General features: G+C 37.0%; 1 protein-coding gene across 4 annotated transcripts; it reads right to left on the bottom strand.

Annotated features, from left to right (window-relative positions):
• Window positions 1-8,573: 8,573 nt before the first annotated feature.
• LOC121777169 (soluble starch synthase 3, chloroplastic/amyloplastic-like) lies at window positions 8,574-19,527 on the bottom strand. 4 transcript variants are annotated; one of them, XM_042174324.1, is made up of 17 exons: window positions 19,277-19,527; window positions 18,781-18,844; window positions 18,246-18,700; window positions 17,285-18,170; window positions 16,063-16,277; window positions 15,620-15,890; window positions 15,096-15,271; window positions 14,293-14,400; window positions 13,807-13,916; window positions 12,798-12,903; window positions 12,084-12,254; window positions 11,815-11,943; window positions 10,971-11,153; window positions 10,568-10,699; window positions 10,386-10,497; window positions 9,775-9,898; window positions 8,574-9,230 (listed from the first exon to the last, which is right to left on the bottom strand). In XM_042174324.1, the coding sequence occupies exons 1-17, from the start codon at window positions 19,388-19,390 to the stop codon at window positions 9,101-9,103; spliced, it is 3,486 nt and encodes a 1,161-aa protein (XP_042030258.1). In that variant the 5' UTR covers window positions 19,391-19,527; the 3' UTR covers window positions 8,574-9,100. The 4 variants fall into 4 exon arrangements, with proteins under 4 accessions (XP_042030258.1, XP_042030260.1, XP_042030259.1 ...); XM_042174326.1 differs by having other exon boundaries at window positions 18,276-18,700; XM_042174325.1 differs by having other exon boundaries at window positions 18,787-18,844.
• Window positions 19,528-20,387: the final 860 nt, after the last annotated feature.

Raw genomic sequence — 20,387 nt, 5'->3', positions numbered from 1 at the left:
TTCCCTCAATCACAAATTTACTCCACAATAACAAGGCGGGGGTATAATTGTCATTGCAGCCAATTTACGTCATTGAAGGAGAAGTAGAAGAAGAGCAGCTCGTGGTGTTCAACCATGGCGAACAGAAGTCCTCAGCCCTACCAACCTAGAATCAACAATTGTTCTTCCTCTTCTTCCTATTCGTCACACTCTGATTCCACCCAATCCAAAATTCCAAAAGCTTCTAATCAAATCTACTCCAACAAAACCTCCAGCTCTAATTCAAACACTGGTGAATTCAGCTACAGGATTGAAAATAGTTATTATGACGACGACCGCGCTTGCCTGAAATGTAGTACGCAAAGGACGGTGACGTTGAGCGAGATCACGCGGGAGAAGGTGCAGTGCGCGGAAGGGGAAGGAGACGGCGGCACAGCCCAGTCATGGAGGGCGGCGGCGGCGGAGGGGCCGAGGAGGGATGATTTGAGCTTCTGGAGTATGTGGAGGTCTTATTGTTGTGCATTTGTGAAAATCGATGAGAAAATGATAAAGATTAGGAAAACCATGAACATTTTTCATGTTCTAGCATGGTAGAGATATTTGGATGGATACGAAATGAAATGCAATTGGGAGTAATAATTGACACTCTATTCTTGTTTATTGATTTTCCTATAATGAATGATGATGGAAATGGAATTGTGGCATTTTGGTTCAGAGGTGGCCGCATTTGGAACTGTTTACTGAGATTCTTCTTCTAAACATGTCTAAAGAGTGATGTGTATTGTGAACAAGAGTGAATTAAAATCAGAATAAGAGTGATGTGTATTGTGAACAAGAGTGAAGTAAAATCAGAGTAAGAGTGATGTGTTTTGTGAACAAGATTGGTGTGTTTTGTGAACAAGAGTGAAGTAAAATCAGAGAGTGAAATAAAATCAGAGTAAGAGTGATGTGTTTTGTGAACAAGAGTGAAGTAAAATCAGAGTAAGAGTGATGTGTTTTGTGAACAAGAGTGAAGTAAAATCAGAGTAAGAGTGATGTGTTTTGTGAACAAGAGTGAAGTAAAATTGTGTTTTGTGAACAAGAGTGAAGTAAAATCAGAATAAGAGTGATGTGTTTTGTGAACAAGAGTGAAGTAAAATCATAATAAGAGTGATGTGTTTGTGAACAAGAGTGAAGTAAAATCAGAATAAGAGTGACGTGTTTTGTGAACAAGAGTGAGGTAAAATCAGAGTAACAGTGATGTGTTTTGTGAACAAGAGTGAAGTAAAATCAGAATAAGAGTGATGTGTTTTGTGAACAAGAGTGAAGTAAAATCAGAATAAGAGTGATGTGTTTTGTGAACAAGAGTGAAGTAAAATCAAAATAAGAGTGATGTGTTTTATTGACTCGAATATTTTTTTTATTCAACATCCAGACCTCGTTTAACTTTAATAATATATGCTCTTTACTGATTTCATTACTTGGTCAGTAATTAAATTATCTATTGTGTTTTTACAAAACTCAAAGAGATAAACATTAAAGCTTTAACATAAGAATTACTCCTATCTACACAAAATCAACGATAACCAATAATGTTTGAGGCTAAGCGTGGAGACAATATACACTCAAATTTTAAAATTAGATCAAGCTTGTAATTATCATTTAAGATTATAATAAGTGATCGTCCTATATAATTCAAATTGAAATTTATGATTATTGTTTGTGTGTAAACTGTATAATCCACCTATCACGATTTGTGCTAATTAAAACCCAAATGCAACAATCCCCTACTATGTCGAATCCCAGGGTAAGACGAGGAGGTTGCATCCCCATCGATCAAGCTCATTCCCTCGAGCGCCTGCCACTTGTTGAGCACCTGAGGCAAGGTCATGTCGTAATCAATACCATACATGTCTTCGGGATCAGCAGGCTCGGATGGCTTCCACAGCTCCGCCAGAGAGGAAAGCACATTCCGCCGCCCCCGCCGCAGCCGCGGTCGCCGCCGCATTTGTACAGGAAGCGGAGGGGGAGAGACGGAGCCAATGTTCAGATGCTCGAGAGGGAGATTGCCATTTTAGACGTGAGGGAGAGAACAAACCGTGTAATTTGATCCCAGATTTAAATTTCATAAGGTAATTTACGAAAATACCCTTTGCCTATTTTATATTATTAAAATAAATAATATTTGTTCCATTAAGATGTGCGGTTGAGATTTGTTCTCTAGTTATACACTTAAGATTATTTATATTTTGATCATTACCCTATATATATATATATATATAGGAGGTTTTTCTGGCGGACGAAAAATAGTACGTGGACAAAACGTTTAACTACTCAAACAATATTGTTTAATACACTCGGTCATCCATATGTATGTTTTTACGCATCCACATGCCATAAATAAATTTAAACACATAACATACTACTATGTGCATCCCAACTAAGTTTGAGAAATTTTTTTAGGCAAGGAGATTAAGAATGTTAAATAGGTTTAATGGAGATAAAATAAAATAGAAAAGAAAATGATGAGAGATAAAAGAGATAATAAAGTAAGAGCAATTTGATGTTTTTCAGAAGAAAAAAAATTATTGACTTAACTTAGCTAAAACACTTCGAATAAGAATATTACTCAATTTAGTTGAGACGGATGAAATAGAATTTTTTATCATAAAACAATTTAAAATATATTAAAATTATAGCATAGAGAACATTTGAGAGGAAATAAAGTAAAATCGATTTGATGTTTTATTATAGAAAAAATAATGATTCAATCTAGCTTAGACATTTAGAAAAAGAATATAATTCAATTTAATTGAGACAGATGAGATTTCATTATAAAGTAATTTAAAAATATAATTAATTACTTTATAAATATAATTAAAATGATAACATCATTGAATATTTTAAAAGTTCGATATAATTGTACTCTGTAATAGGGTTTTTTATGCTATGGATAAAGAAACCCCTCCTAGATTTGAGAAGGCATTTCTTTACCACTTTTGGTAAAATGAAAAGCAAAATGTCAGACTAAAAATTTAAATGAATCAGGGTGTAGCACAACACATATATAAACGTGTAGCAGGGTGTAGCACAACACATATATAAACGTGTAGCAGTTAGAGTATCCGCCTATATTATATAGGGCCTCGGCCATTTTTTTTCACAGCTCCAATTTTTTTATTCACAGCCCAAAAATTTGTTTCAGCTGCTATAATGGACACTCCCAATAGCCCCAAAATTTTATAACCAATTATAATCAGTTATAACAAAAAAAAATGTATTAAAAAAAATTCATTCTTCCTTCTCACTTCATCTCTCAAAAAATTGTCGAAAATTATATTAAAAAAAATTCAAGGGGGCGGCCGGCCCACAGCTCCAATTTTTTTATTCACAGCCCAAAAATTTGTTTCAGCTGCTATAATGGACACTCCCAATAGCCCCAAAATTTTATAACCAATTATAATCAGTTATAACAAAAAAAAAATGTATTAAAAAAAATTCATTCTTCCTTCTCACTTCATCTCTCAAAAAATTGTCGAAAATTATATTAAAAAAAATTCAAGGGGGCGGCCGGCGCGCCGACCGCCGCCCCACTATAGATAGCCCCGCCCCGCCCCGAACCGGCGCATCCTCGCCGCCCCACTATAGATAGCCCCGCCCCGCCCCGAACCGGCGCATCCTCGCCCCGGTTTCGCTGATCGACTGTACGCCCCATTTTTTTCATCTGCTGCGGGGTGGACGTCCCACCCATTATAGGTCGCCCCCCGCCGGGGCTATAGCCCCGGCTGCGTTATAGTGGATACCCTTAAATCACAAGTTTCAACCGGAGGGATGTGATTGAGCAAGGTGGAACAAACCTATTGGGCATCGCCCAAACAGCTTATCCAAACTTAATGATTCAAGATTTGCATTAACTACCACACATTTTAATGTGCAGCACAAAACTCCACATTGCAAAACAAAACTTTATCAAGACTTGACTTGAAATAGGTGCTTGTACAATTTGCCCATTGAAGGTAATGTGACTAGACTTTGTAGGTAGTATAATCATTTGATCAAAATTAAAATTTTAAATTGTTTTAATTAAAAAACTCCTTCAAATTGAATTATCTTTCACAGCAGTAGTATGATAATATTGTCACACTTTAAATAATTGATATTTTAGTTTTACCTTAATAAATACTATATTCTCTTAAATTTCGTGTTTGAAACAATATTACTTGTAATAAGATAGAGGGAGTATTAGTCAAGGAGAAGACTAAGAGTTATAAACAAAGACTAATCTTATGTGGAGTATTATCAAAAAATTAAATTCAATTTATGTTTAGCTAGTCTAACAATATACATAAAACTCATGTGCATCAAACCAACATCACTTATGCTACTATAGTTTAAAATTTAATTATTGAATGCTAAACACTGCTCATGTGTTTTGGGATTTATTGCAGAGATTTGACAGTGCAATCCACATCCTACTGAAAAACAGTAAAAAATTCACAAGCACTTACTATGCCTTATCTTTTGGAATTAGGGATAATTCCTCGGGAGGGGATCCCCTGCTGTGCACAGCAGGTGCGGTCCCCTCACTATTCACTTTTTTATTAATTTTTTTTTTATTATTAAACAAATGAATAGTGTATGTACAGTGAGGGGACCGCACCTGCTGTGCACAGCAGGGGATCCCCTCTCTAATTCCTCAGCCAGAAAAGAAGGCATAAGGGCACCCGCAACGCGGGCCGTGGCCGTCGCGGGTTCCGTTCCGGCGGAACGGTTCGCCGGCGCGACGCGTTGCGGCTCGCCAATCCGTTCCCAGGCCGTCCCCATTCCGTGCCGTGAGCCGTGCCGGCGAGACGCGGCACGGCTTGTTCCTCCACGCGCGCCGCCGCTGCCTGCGAGACGTGGCCGCCCCTGCGTCGTGCGTGACGCCCACTCGCCGACCCGCGAGTGGGCGTCGTTAATTATGACGCAATAAATCATTTTTTTTTAAAAAATTCGAATTTTGTAAAAAAAAAAAAATTAAAAAATGTGTAAACGGTCATATGACCGTTTTTTATATCCGTTTAACATTTTTTTTTAATTTTTTTTTTATTTTCTTATTCTATAAATACACCTAATTTCATCTTCATTTCACACAACTACACATCTATTCTTCCTACATCAACATCAATTCCTCTCCAATTTTCATATTCAATCTCTTCACAAAATGTCCGGCGACGGCAATTACGGTGGTGGCGGCGCCGGTGGGTGGGATCTCAACGCGTTCGGCGATTGGGAGACCATGTACAACACACTTGGTGGTTCTGGGTCGTCGACGCCGGGCACCCAGGGGTCGGCGACGCCGGGTGGGTACCAACCACCCACTTTCGATGTGGATGCCTACGCTCGACCCTCCGGCTCGCGGCTTTCCCAGAGTTTGTCCCAGATTCGGGAGGATATCCCCGTTGAACCCACCCAGGGAGGAGGGCGAGGCGGTGGAAGCTCCAGGGCTGCGTCTGAGGCACCCGAGGAGGAGGAGGAGGAGGAACCGGAGGATCTGGGCCGGCATCCCTACACCAACGAAGAAACAAAGGCGGTGTACACCGCCTGGCTCACCGTCTCGTACGATCCCATCGTCGGGAATCAACAAGCCGCCAAGTGCTTCTGGGAAAAGGTCCGTGATGTCTACCACCAGACTAAGCCGAAAGGGGCCCGGAAGCGCAAATATACAATGCTCCGTGCTCACTTTGGCCGAGTCGACCTACAGGTCAAAAAATTTTGCGGCATCTACACGGCCGAAGCGGCGAACTACCAAAGCGGAGCTTCGGGCGCCGACATTCTGAGGGCGGCTTTGCGCGTCTTCTACCAGGACACCGGTGTACAGTTCAAATATGTTGATATTTGGCAGCTCGTCAAGGACGAGGAAAGGTGGGCCGGCGGTGTCCGCTCGAGCTCGGGCTCAACCTCAAAGCGCACGAAGCACACGGCGACCGGCAACTACTCGTCTGGTGACACCGGTGAGGCCGGCGAGGGTGAACCGCAGGTGTTTGGGGGTACGGGGGATCCAACGCCCGGCGAATACGGGGGATCCAGCGTTGGGCGCCGTCGGCCGCAAGGGACGAAGGAGGCGAAGGCGGCTAGAGCGAGGAAGGGCCGAGGCGAATCAAGCCAGTCGGCCTCGGGATCGGGCTCGCGGGGACGCTCGGACACACTTATGGTGGCGTACATGACCGCCACAATGGCGGACACTTCCCGCTTCTCGTACGCCCAATTCACGGCCTGGTGGAACGGAATTGTTGCTATGGCAGCACAACTTGACCTTCCGACTCCCCCTAAACCTCGACCGCCTCCGGAGGATGATTCGCCGGCGGAGTAGTTTTTTAATTTTCCCACGTTTAATTGTGTGTTTTTTATTGTGTGTTTTTTATTTTTTTAGGATTTTAATTGTGTGGTTTTTATTTTTTTAAGTTTTAGTTGTAATTTTTTTTAATGTTGTGTGTTTTTTAATAAAGTGTGTTTGTTATTTAATAAATCGTGTTTGTTTTAATTGAATTGAGTTGGAAATAAAAATAAAAAATGAAATTGAATGAATAGTAATTTAAGGAACGGTTAAGGAACGGTTAAGGAACGGAGGGTTGCAGGTTCCGTTCCTTAGTTAAGGAATGGAGTAAAATAGTACAGTGGGGCCCTCAAATAGTAATTTAAGGAACGGTTTAGGAACGGTATAGGAACAGCGTTGTGGATGGCCTAAGTGGGGTAATCCATATGTTTCTATTGATTGTATGTCAGAAATATATATGTAGAGAGAGAGCTCGGAGCATAGTGGTAATGTATTCATGTTGGAGATATATTGGTGTTTGGAGTCTAATATGTGGTGTATGCTTTTCCAAACATTGCTTTCTACAACAAATTATTTTGCCATGTAGAATACAATCAGACATCCAATTCATTTTGTGCATGTAACTTCAGCTGATTAGATCTACATCATTACAATTCCATATCATATAATTTATGCAAATTAGAGATTAAAAATTTTATTTTATTTTTATGTGAGAGTTGGGGCTGAGGAAGAGTTTACAAAAATATACATTATTAATTTGGTGGCTTGACATGTCATTGTTCAAAATAACATCTAAGCGAATCTCACGACTGTCCAATTTAAATACTCCATTTGATTGTGTATTATATTCAGAGAATTAAAATAGTTTATTTGTTAAGATAATTTTACATTTGGACTAAATTAAATAATACTATTCCATCCACCGAATCCTGTCCACATTTAGTTTGAATCAGTGTATGATAAAACCAAATTAACTTTCCCTCCATCTGCCGAATCTTGTCCATCTTTATTATTTTGGTTCATCCATAAAATATTTTCCACTTTGTCCTTTTTTCCATTCGTGTAAGTAGACCATATTTTCTACTAACCCATTATATATCCTCTTAAAATTTATTATAAAATTAATACATAGAAGTTGGACCGACATTCCACTAGATTTTTCATTTAATTTTTTTTAAAACCCACGTCAAATCAAATATGAACAACATTAGTGGACGGAGAGAGTAACAATCTTTATAACAATCTTTAAAATCCCTCACCTCCAATATTTTAAAAATCGGACTGGCCAGTTCAACCGTGAACCGATAGACAGTCCGGTCCGGTTCACCCCTAGAAACCGCCAACATGTTAAACTGCTGCTGACCGGCGAAACTAGCCGGTCAAACCGGTTCAACCGTGAACCGGAAAACGGTTTTTTACTTTAGAAAATACTTTTTCAAAATTTGTTGTTGGCAAGACTTGAACCCATGACCTCTTCTCTATATACCAACACCTTTACCACTCCAACATTAATTATTCTTATACACTAAAAATGATATTTTTAATCCACATAAAATAATAATTCATTTTGATTTTATATTATTTTAAGAAATTGTTAATTATAATATATTTTTTAATTATGTTTTAATAATCACTAGATTTTTACAATATATGAGTTTGTAATTACACATAAATTTAATATATTTTATATGTAAATATAATTTATTATTACTTAATATTAATACTTTTCTTGTACTATATATTTAATTTATATACACTAACCATTGATATTAATATTTTTACATAAAATAACTAATTATTCATGTTTAATTATTACTTAATAGTATAATATTATTTTGTTCAATACACTTTTTTTTTAAAGTTACAATGAAATTTATCTATTTATAAATAAAATATTAAATTTTTTTATCTACAATAACTAATGAATCATATATTTATTTTTATTTACCAACAAAAATATTTATGAAATTTAGTCATTTACTACTAAATTTTAATATTTATATTACAACTAAGATATAAAGTTAATATTTTTGATATATTATTAATTATATGTAAATTTAATATGTTTTGTATATTGTATACTTAATTATGTGCATTTGCAACAGTAAAACGGTTCGACCGGTTGAACCATGAACCAGTAGCTTTGCCGGTTCGCCGACCGGTCCGGTTTTTAAAACATTGCTCACCTCCGATTTAATTGTGACATTATATTAAACTTTAATCCCTTCTTCACCCACACCCTCCATTGGTAAATTCAATTGAGATGTCCAACAATGAAAATGAACAAATTCAGATGCAGTTAAAATGTGAAAATATTTGAAGTACCTCAATAATCTAGCAGTGATTGGTACATAGATGAGCATATTATACAAAGTGGTGTCCAAGTCATGCAATCAGATCATCACCCCGAAATCGTCCAAAACGAGATAGATAAATTTGGTGAGGAATAGACAGTGGGTATTTGGTTCCACTAAATATGCTTTTTTAGTCACTAAACTATCATTTTCAACTACAAAGTTTGTTTCCAGGTTGGATAACGTCCTATACCAAAGCAATTTATGTGGTGTTTAGGCCCCCTATTGACTAATGCTGCTAAGCCCTCAACCTCAACATTTGTTGCAATCCTCACAAATCACCAGACAAGTGGGCTTTACCAGGATTGCCGAAAACTCCAGGGGATTCCATTATTGTCAACATGATGGATACAAGGTGTGAAATTATTGGAAACGGTATTGTTTTTACGATTACGTCATATTTTGCTCCAGAATAATAAACAGATATGGAACTAGCGACTGAACCTGTACACAACGTTGTCTTGAACTTTTCTCACTTGCGTGCTGCGTTGTAGAGCTCCAAGTAATCAAGAGCAGGCCGGTTCCAGGACCAATCTTGCTCCATAACACACTTGCACAATGCATAGAACCACTCCCTCTTGTCGTACCACGCAGATATTGCTCTGCAACATTAAATATTATGTGAGCATTCTCGCTAAGACCATCTCCAATTGTATTCTATTACCCAAAATAGAGTTGAAAAATAGCTCCTAAAGAACTGCAAACTTATCCCATTTTGGGTTTTTTAAACAAGATATACCCATTTTTGGGTTTACACCAAAGTAAACCCAAATTACTTTTCAGATTTTGCGAGTATAAAAGTAAGTGGATATAGAATATTCTTTTAAGTTGAGTTTGGTGTAAATGGTTGGAGTAAAATCACTATGACATTTATACTAAAATGGGTTTGAATTTGGTATAAATGGTCGGATATGCTCTAACAGAAAAATGGGTGGGCTGAGAATGTGCAGATGATGGGCTATAGAATCCTATCTGAACTGCTAAGCAGAGAGATTTGGACAAAGTTTGAGGTGTGGGAAGAGATTCAAATGGACGATATTCATTATTTCCACTACCATTTAAGGGTTCTATTTTCTTCTATTATTGTGGGGATGGACATAGAAGGCAAGACACAAGCAAAGTCTCCAAAGATTATAGCTATTATACCTATTTAAAGCATAATCAACACCTCCTGCATCTGCTCCATCAAAATTAAATCCATTTGGTTGAAGGCCTTGTTCTTGTGCCCTATCTACATCATGGTCAACATCATAAACAGTATCATAGAGTCCTGCAGGGATAAAAGTCAGAGTTTGAGGCTCTCAAACAGAATAAAAAAAACTCAGAATATATTGAGCATATTAACAATGTGCTGCAAGAATATGCACAGCTTTATTTTCCACAAAAGAATGGAAGTTATGAGATATTACTATCTTTAACCTTTTAGTTGGACAGTAATAAGTAGGTAGGCGATGAACTTGAATAACTGCTTGTAAGGGGGAGTGAAAGCAGGTTATTGAGAATTTTTTGGTTGAGGAAGACATTTAACTGATATACACAATTAGCCAAATAACCCCTAAATTACTCTAGATAACAGATGTAGTTTCCAGGGATGAGCATAGGTAAGAAGAGTTCGATATTTGACTTCAGCATGTGGGGGTCTAACACATCACGAAAAGAAAAACTATTCAAAAAGTATATCAGCAAAACATTGAAAGTGAAATTCCACTTCATATGGTTATAGTACAAGAAAGGACAATCAGATTCCACTTTATCACCTCCAGTTTTGCGCACAACAGGGACTGAGCCGTATCTCATGGCTGTGAGTTGAGTTAGTCCACAAGGTTCAAAAATAGAAGGGACAAGAATAAAATCAGCACCAGCATATATCTGCATGATAAGTAAGAATCAAAATTAAGGTGGTACATAGGTGAAACAGCTGAATTCCATGAGACAGTACCAAGTGTGAGAGAGGCTCATCATATGTCAGACATAGGCGTGCACGATCAGTATGTGAAGAATGCAGTTGATTAGCCAAATTAACAAAATCATTCTGAATCCTAGGATCAGGAGCTGAACCCAGCAGGACCACCTATAAAAAATGCTCATCAGGAAATAGAAAGTTATCAAACAAAGATTGTCTTGATAGTTGATTCATAATTTTCTTCAAATGAACCATTCATTCACAGATGCAGGTCTACACTACACAAATACCGAATCATTAAAGGTAAAATAGCAGTTAGTCAATCAACACTGTCATGTCCCTCATCAAACTAATGTTAAAGCGTTAGGAAACATGGAAAGTGTATTAGTTATTCTAAGTAACAGTTGCAGGATTAAATAAAGAGAGAGGTAAGACAAACTTGTCCATTGCGTTCAAGGGTCCGCCAGATTGCATGCTTGATGAGGTGGATCCCTTTCTGGTGAGTCAGTCGAGTAATGATTCCTACCATGGGCAGATCAGCCTTTTTCAGCCCAAGTCTTTCCTGCAAAGCTTCTTTGGCAGCTTGTTTGCCTTCGACAACATTTTCTGAAGTATAAGAAACCTGTAAAGGCATGCATGGCATTTGCATCAGAAAAAGAAAACATCTGCTTAACATGAAACTGCACTTAGATGTAGACTTCTATATTTGATTAACGACGTCAATATGTATACCAACAGACATTAACAAAAACATGTGTCCTTCAGGCACTCCACTTGCACAACAAGGGTCATCATAGAACTAATAGTGTAAGTAGTTTATGAACTTATACTTCCTGATTGTAAACATATTACTCACCTATCTCAGTTACATCCCAATACTATTCAGGCATACCATCTAAGAATAGTAATTCTATGATTTCTATCTAAACACATCATCAACCAGATTTCAGGTCTCAAATTCAACTTTCATTTGACGACATACTTTCTAAGAAGATAAACAATGCAAAGACATTGTACAGAAATCTCTATATTTAAGCTATGGCGTGCACCTCTTATCCCACAATGGTGATGGCTTGCACAAGGCATATGAAGCAGCATATCAAACACAACCACTACCATCCCCCCCCCCCCAACAACCCAGTTCCCTTATCCGTAATCCACAGTTGAAGCAAGACAGCTATGTCTTTCCAATTCATGCATCCAAAAATACCCAACTTGCAAAGAGGTAAACAAGCAATTTTTATCCTTCTAAAGGTAAGTATAGTAGGAAGTAATTTACTTACAGGAAGGAACTTATCATTATAAGGATCCCATATGTCTGGGTCAATTCCATTTAGGATACCATGAAACTTGTAGAGATAAGGAGCAATTACAGGATTCCCAGAAACTTCCCGGGAATAAGTTGGTGACACCTGCAGGAAAATGCAAAAGGCACATACAAGATTAAAAAAGCCCAACAATCTGCTTTACTTGGTAAGTTTATAGTCCTTAAGCAAAACTTATTAAGCCTTGTGTGGAAATGTTTCTTCACCGAAGGCCCTCAGAAACTTACAGTTGTAGCCTTGTCTGCGGAAGCCATGGCTTTCCCAATCAATTCAGCTCCAAATTCAAGGTTGTGTATGGTAAAAACAATGCGAGCTTTACTGAGGCCATAATGCATGTACTGTTCTTTGAACAGCCATGCAACTGGGGCACTAGACCAATCGTGACAATGAATTATATCCTGGTATCAACAGCAAAACCTTTTTTATCAGTTTGCAAGAGAAACAATAATAACTGCAACCACCATAGATACAGGAAATCAAAGTTTGACAAAATAATTTCTGCATTGTCATTTAACTTCATTAGTTCTTCTCAACAAGATAGAAAAGCACTGGTGCAATGCATTAAACAAAAAAAAGAAGAGTTTGATTATAGAGCTCAAGAAACATATGGTATAAAACAAAGAGTCAGAGATGAAAAAAGATCAAGACAAAATTGTGCCACGATTTGCACATCCATTGCATATAATATGCAGCTAGCTAACTGTAAGAGGTTCTAGATACATATGGCTAAATTAAAATTGCAAATAATATAAGAAAGCATCAAGGGAGAAATCAAAGCCTCAGAAAAGAAGTTCTCATCAATAAAACAATCCATAAGCTCTTATTAGTATAGGTTGCAGTATATCTCATCATAGTCATCAAGATCAGATTTCTTGGTCCCCAAAGTTACAGCATTAGATAAATTAGACAGCTGGAATTGATAGTTTGAGCAGTAAGCTTACTGGATGGGATCCACTTTGCAGAAGAAACTCTAGAGCTGCATTGCAAAAGAATCCAAATCTATCCCCATCATTACCACGTCCATAGATGCAGCCAACCCAAAATAATCTGGAGGTGTAGCACGCATTAGATTAACTTGTCAGAATTGTATACATTGCTTTCTGGGGAGAAGGTGCGTCAAGAAACTGATAATCATATGCCAAAATAAAGTTACACAATAATACCAAGTCCTTTTAGGCACACTAGAAACTGAAATATAATTACACATAGGCTGCTAAATGGATACATGTAAACTGCATATATAAGTCATACAGGTTAGGAGGTGCCCTTGTTACTACCAAACTGAAATCTAAGTTCAAGCATTATACATCACATAATACTTAAATCTATTATGTTATTCTTCCTTTGATGCGCCTATATGAAGGCAGATAAGCTCAATAAAAAGAAAAACCTCAAATTAATTTAGATTCCAGAAGCACCGAAGACGACTCAAGTATAGACTCTCAAGTTTTCAGAAGTATCTACTTTGAGTTGCAAGAAATAGAAAATATCTGTTAGGGAACATAAAATTATAAAGAGATGCACATTACTTATGAAACAAATAGATATGCACTATCATGAGTTATGCCTGAAAACATGGGCATGAGGATAATAATTGTTCATATAAGTAATAGCAAGCAATTCAGACAGAGACATAAATAATAGCAAGCAATTCAGACAGAGACTTAAGGCCGTTAACATAAGGAATTAGTTGATATGTTATAAGTAACCTATTATCTATCTGTTAAAAAGAACTCAATATGAGAGTATATACAGTATAATGAAAGAGAACTGCTATACCATTAACCTTCACTAACCCTCACTAGTCATAATATTTATCTCAGTTAGATGAAAGGTCAAAAAATTAAAAAGACATCTATAATATTAACAGCCAAATAAAAGTTTTCAGTAGGTCGAAAACATCCATTGGTGGTTCTATGCCAAATGTAGAAAGGGAGCACTAGAAATTACCCATTCTGAGGTTCCAAAAAATAAACAGAAATGCCTTCTACCTTCCCGGACCAGACTTTAATTTCAGTGCCACCCCAAGAATAGCTCTTGTGGAACTGCAAATCCTTCACCTATTGAATTACATGTAGGTTTCATCAATACAAAATTCAAAATTTTATTTAACAGATAAAATAAGTAAAACCAAATTCGCAGAACCACAGAGCCCTATGAAGCTCATAGATACCTAATTTTCAAAGCTTTGAATCTGTGCTTTCTGATATCACACTTCACACTAACGTAAATAAAGTTTGGAATATGTAACTGAGGGAATACTTCTTACAATGGTCCGTGCATACATAATTTATAAAAATACTCAATTCCATAGAAATTACATCAAAGCAAATTAAAGCGAAGCAGCTCAAACTATACTTCAAATACATTATGAGAAATGCCAGGAGATTTTGGAGTAATACATAATGCAAGAAAAAGAAACATGTTGAAACTTACATGGCTGAGATTCAGACAATCATACTTTGGGAGAATGATTTCCACATTGTGGTTCATATCCTGGACCGCTCGTGAAAGACTTGTTACAACGTCACCAAGACCCCCTACCTGTATGGAGTAGAATAAGCAAACACGAGAAAACTCATAGAGACCATAGCTTACAATGACAAAATTACATAGACCAAGCTGTTTTCTTTGTTCAATGGGAAAAAGGAAATAACATCCCTCACTTCCAGAAAAATGGCAATTGCAAATCAAAAAAGCAGTTGGTGGTAACAGGTTGATCCCTGTATCAGACCTCAGTCCGCTAGTCTCTCTAAACAGGATTGACTTATCTTGTAATTTGTAAATAATAACATTACCAAACAATATACATTTGTGGTTCAAATTTTTCAGTAACAAGGATATAGACCATTGTTAAATCATACTAAGTGGGAACAAAGATATCTTCTGACATTAAATCATCAAATCTGCAACTTGATAAACACTAATATTGAGTTTGAGAAAATATCTTCTGGCAAATCAAGTAAGTACATAGTAAAAGCCCTTATTCAATAATTATTTTATTCCAAGAGTTCTGAAGCTTCTTCTTTCAGGATGACAATTTAATGGACTTCTAGACCAATATGATCAAAATCAACAGGTACGAGTTCCACAAGACAAATATGTCAATTGTAATTTGTAAACAGCAGATGGCAAAGAAGAAAATGTCACAAACAAACAAAACATAAAAATTATTTCTATAGTTCAAGAGCGCGCTTTCAATGCCAATGACAGGAGGTTGATCTGTTAAAACTAATTACCTTTGCAATCGGTGCCATTTCAACAGATATATGTACAATGTGCATTGGAGGCTCTTTCACAACTCCTCCAAGTACAGGTATGTGATAGTCCATACCATTCTTGTTGTCAAAAATCCCACCATCTTCTCTTTCGGAGAAAACAAAGTCTATCATATATGCATCCAACGGAACCTTGACTGTCAAAGATGGAAAGAGAAGGTACGGAGAAAATGAGATATCTTCAAACATAACTGACATAGGACTTCCAATACAGCATTTCCGTGGATTTACTGTTGTGACCCTGAACATAATGCCATACAATGCCTTTCAAAGTTCAAAGTAGGAATAGAATTTTAATTTTATAATGCACGTGCCAGGTGAGGCTAAGAGTTCCTACATAGATACAATACACTTATGAAAAGTGTTAGGTTAGTATTTGTTTTGAATTCAACATTCCAAAACTGAACAGTGCTAATGAAAGATGTCATCATCAGGTAAACACAGATGCAAATAATTGAAAACCCCACTATAATGCTCAATCTCACCAGATGCTTTAAGATGTGAACTATTTTCAGCAGGAATCATTTTTTGAGGTGGCAACGGGCCCATGCGATGCGTCCAGCGATTGAATGAACATCTGAGCCAGACTTCAGATTTTCCATTCAGAACTGTGTTGGCGGGATTATAAAACAAATTCACCGTGCTTCCAGCACGGACATCAAGGGGGTCGGTGTAGACTATATGTTTCTGAGACAACAAATATGTTCTCAGAGTTTTTTCCTTTGTTTCTGCTTTCAGACGTGCAGTTTTTTCAGCCTGTACATGGAAGATAACATAAAAGAAAAAAATTATTGGAGAACAGTGAGAAGCAGAAAGTTACTATACTTTGGAGACCAAAAGAGCAATTTTCTACCAGAGGAAACTAGAAAGCATAAAGCATTATAAGATAATAACAAACGCGATTCCTTATAATGCTTCCCAAAACAACCTTAGCTCGTATTGCTGCTTCTCTGGATCGTCTTTCAGTCTGAAGTCTTCTGAAAAGTATCTGCTCTTCCTCAGCCCAATATAGTTCCTCGGCAATGGATTTAGGGACAATAGCATGAAAATCTTGCATGTTATTGTTGTCGTAAACAACTGCTTGCTGAGGTGGACCATCAGCAAGAACCCAGTCCAAGACAAGGGCTCTATCAGGTACAACAACTGCAGACACCATATGGTGGATGGGAAAAATTTATAGGCAAACAAAAAGAGAAAGTGCAGAATGTGAAGAACTACAACACTATTTAAAGAAGGTGTTGAAGCAAACGTCTCTAAATTTATAGTTAATTGGAATAAGCCTGCTGAAATGTATAGATACTTTGACACAAATGCCTACCATGAGTCTTCGTCCTACTAACTGTGATGTTTATATAAGAATGTAAAGTTACCAGAAAGAAATTGCATAATAGTTTTCCAATAGGAGAAAGAGAAAATAATAATGACAGATGACATGAATGATCTCCTCGTTCCCAGAACTTATATATCTAGCTACAAGATGTAAACAACCAGAAAGTGATAGGAAACTGGCTGTGTTTATTTTTGAAGATGCAGTTTCACCACATCAATAGGAAGTATTTCTAAGGATAATGCAAGCACACCCCCAGAACGGTCGTGAGAACTCCTCCCAAGACCACTCCATTGACAACTCATAATGTTTATCCAAACAGAAGATCATGGTATTTCGCAGATGGCAAAAACTAAAGGATAATGCACAGGATTATTATAGAAATGCAATTCATATCAGTTTTTCAGGACAGGAACCTAGATGTTGTACATTACAATGCTATTTGAATTTTATCCCAGTCTGTCCACACTCCACATAGCTAGCCTTCATCCAACATCTTATTGTCAATGTCAATTCATTGCACTGGGACTTGCCAAACCGAGCCAATAACCATATCTACTTGAAAACAAGGATTCCATTTTGATGATACCAGGAACCAAAGTAAACTGAAATATGCCAAAATCTAAGTAGGGTAGTCACTATCTAGTACCAGGACATCATCCCCTAATTCAACCAACCCCCAGCCATGGATAATAATGAACATATTTTTAGATCCTAATCCTATGCAAAGAACTTTTGAGATCACAACATATTATGCTGATTCACTATATACACAAACCAAGCACATTATAAGACTAATATTTGGAGGTAATTAACTGCATACCATCAGCAAACCACCAGTCCCCATCTTTCCCGGATTTGATGAGCTTTGAAACAATGGACAGCCCATCTTTCCAATTATTATACCCTCCATGGATCCATAGGTCTTTAGCATGAGAAAGTGGACCTGAGCTCCTGTTGTAATATAACCTGACCATACCACTGCCTTCCACATTCCAAGGCTTAGGCTCTTTGTACCAGACATCATCATCTGATATGAGAGCCTTCTTCATCACCACTTGCATCATCCCTCTTGTCTTAGCAGTTTCCTCTTTGGCTTGTGCTCGATCAGCTTCAATTGCTGCTTTTTCTGCTTCTATATATCTCTGTTCTTCTTCTTGTCTTTCCCTTTCAGCTTTTTGTCTCAATAAATCCTCCTGTTCACGCATTTTCTCTTCGAGCAAAAAATTATCAAAGTCGAACACATCCATTCCACCCTCCACAGCTATGCAGAAATCTTGTTCGTCATTGTTTTCATAGACATCTTGCCCATTATAGAACACAAAATCAATTTTGTATGCTTCCTTGGGAACATACAACTGGCAAGACCACCAATCACCTTTGAGATGGCTTTTGCTCAACTTCATCCCAAATGATTTCCATTTCCAGTCATTAAAGGCTCCCATGATCATAACAACTGGTTCATTTTTCAAAGTGGAGAAGCTCCTATTGAAAAATATCTCTATATGTTGATCAGGTTTTACCAGTTCTGGGTAGTAAAACAATTTATTTCCTTTTCTGAAATTAGCATCAGCAAGCTTGTTTATTGTCTCTTTACGTAGACTCTCTTCACTTTCCAACTTTAGCTTTAAAAATTCATCTTCCTTTCTCTTAAGCTCACTGATTGAAGTATAACTGTCATCAACACCTCCAGTTGCTGCCAATTTTTCCTGCAAATCATTAAGCTTGATGTTGTTAGTCAATCAAGGTTCTTTACCCTTTATAATACCTAGCATCATACTTACATTCTGTAATCTACCTGCAATGCTACTGACCTCACTGTTGGATATTCCTTCATCTTTGGATTCAATAACATGCTTATTAACATCAGGAATTTGGACACTCTCTTTGAATTGACTTACTTTGCTGACAGAAAATGCTTCATGCGTTGATGGAAACTCTAGACCAACAACATCATGTTCATCATTACTTACACCATCACCGTCCTCATCTACTTCTGGTACTAGACTAATGTTGGTTGTCTCTTCCTCGCCAGACCTAATTTTCACGTCTGGAGTGTCAGCACTCAAGCTCCCAATCTCCTTTTGTGAAGAAGTACCCGGACCTTCCTTTTCTTCACTGTTCTTCCGATCCTTTTTCTGTGTACTCGTAGGGACCTGTGTTCTGGGCCCAAAACCCCTTGGTGTAGAATCCTTAGAGCTTGGCGTGGAACTTTTCCTTGGCCGCCTTCTTGAAAAGTCTGCATGAGTACAGATATTGTAAATCCGGTTATACATTACATAGAAAAATAATGTGTAGCATATTTTTCAAACAACCAACCCGCACTCGCATTAATCTGATATGTGACCTTGGCTGCCATATGACCAGTTCTCCACCCAAAAGACTGCGCGATGAAAAGCTTTACCATATAAGAAAAACTTCCAAACCCCAGCAATGTTACTTACATACAAGTATTCAACATAGAGTACTTCATATTCATATACGTATAAAGTTCAAAACACAGCATTCGAAGTTCGAACCAATCACGAAATGCTTTGGAGCATGTCCATGCCAGAGGATAAGGTGACAAATGTAATGCATATCACCACTTCGAGAAACAAAAACACAACAGAATTTAAAATACAACATAAAACAGTACCGAAAAAAGTAAAATGCATATATACACAGAGAAAAATCAACAGCGACCAATTCACAAACAACACTCGCGCAGGTTCCTGAAGAATTGAATAATCGAGAGGTGCAATCGGCAACACGTAAACGCAGATGCACGGTCATTGAGGAATTAAGTTCGTGGAAATAGCAAGGAAACGATTACTTGTGTGGTTCCATTAGGCAAAATTCCGAGGAAGGGCTTGATCCTGATATGTGTACTCCGTGACGACGCAATTCCGCAGCTGAGAGACCTCTGCAGAGGCAATGGCACCTCCATCTTCGAAGTGAATCAATGTGCTCTGCTACACAGTAGTCAAGCTTACTGATTAAACATACACTACACCATTCGCCTTGGATCTCTCTCTTTCGGCTTCGTTTTAGGTTTCTGTGTGAAATAATTAAATAAATGAAGATTTTGGAGGGCAGTGTTTATAGTGATAACATGTGTGTGATTTTTGGCAGGAAATTGGCTCGCGGTTTCACATTTTGCCACGTAGAATTGAAAAATTGGAGAATTATTAAGAGAGGTGTGGCTGTGAATATTTATATGTTAGTAAGACGATTAATATTAATATTATGAATTTTATCACATAAGTTGAGTTCTGATGTACAGTAAGCGATACATAAATTTATTTATCACAAGTTCTATCTTTTAATTATATTAATTTATTCTGTACAAATATTGGGCAAAAATTGAAACATAATTTACCATATTGATTACTCAACGTTGACTACCTTTTTTTTAATTTGAATATGCCCTACCATCGATCATGTGATGAAATAAACCTTTATATGCGGTAGCAATCTCATTTGTTTTCTTAGTCACATAAATGAAAAGGGAAGATATTCATCCTTTTCAGCTGAACTTTGGATATAGAAAGTGGAAGACCCGCAAATAGGGATTTTAGCCGCGCACGGATACAAGCAGTGGTGGATCCAAAAACTTTAGATTTGGGATGCGATAAATAATTACACTAATTAGATATTTAATATTTCATCAATTTTTTTATTATATCAATTATATATTTAATGTTTCAGTGAGCCAAATGATTATATATAAAACATTGATAAATTTTTTTTAGTTTATTACCTGTAATATTTTCACTATTTTAAAATAGAGATTATTGTTACTTGAAATTTTAGTATTTAAGAAAGAGTTTTCTAAAAATTTTAAATAAAACAAAATGTATCATATTTTCTATAAATAATCAAATATAAATATAATTAAAAATCATAAATAATAAAGATGATATCCACTCCCATTTAATGAAAAG

The sequence above is a fragment of the Salvia splendens genome, chromosome 18 (assembly GCF_004379255.2).
Source record: "Salvia splendens isolate huo1 chromosome 18, SspV2, whole genome shotgun sequence".
In the NCBI taxonomy this organism is placed as follows: Eukaryota; Viridiplantae; Streptophyta; class Magnoliopsida; order Lamiales; family Lamiaceae; genus Salvia; species Salvia splendens.
The sequence above is the reverse complement of the archived record's forward strand: the minus strand, read 5'-3'. Positions and strand labels throughout refer to the sequence as shown.

Excerpts from the sequence above, each read along its gene's own strand:
- LOC121777169 (XM_042174324.1), bottom strand. The coding sequence starts at position 19,390 with ATGGAGGTGCCATTGCCTCTGCAGAGGTCTCTCAGCTGCGGAATTGCG. Across the intron at positions 15,272-15,619 it reads TTCACATCTTAAAGCATCTG|TCAAGGTTCCGTTGGATGCA; the intron begins GTGAGATTGAGC and ends CATCTTTGACAG. Across the intron at positions 11,154-11,814 it reads ATAATGATAAGTTCCTTCCT|GTTTCTTATACTTCAGAAAA; the intron begins GTAAGTAAATTA and ends ATGCCTTTACAG.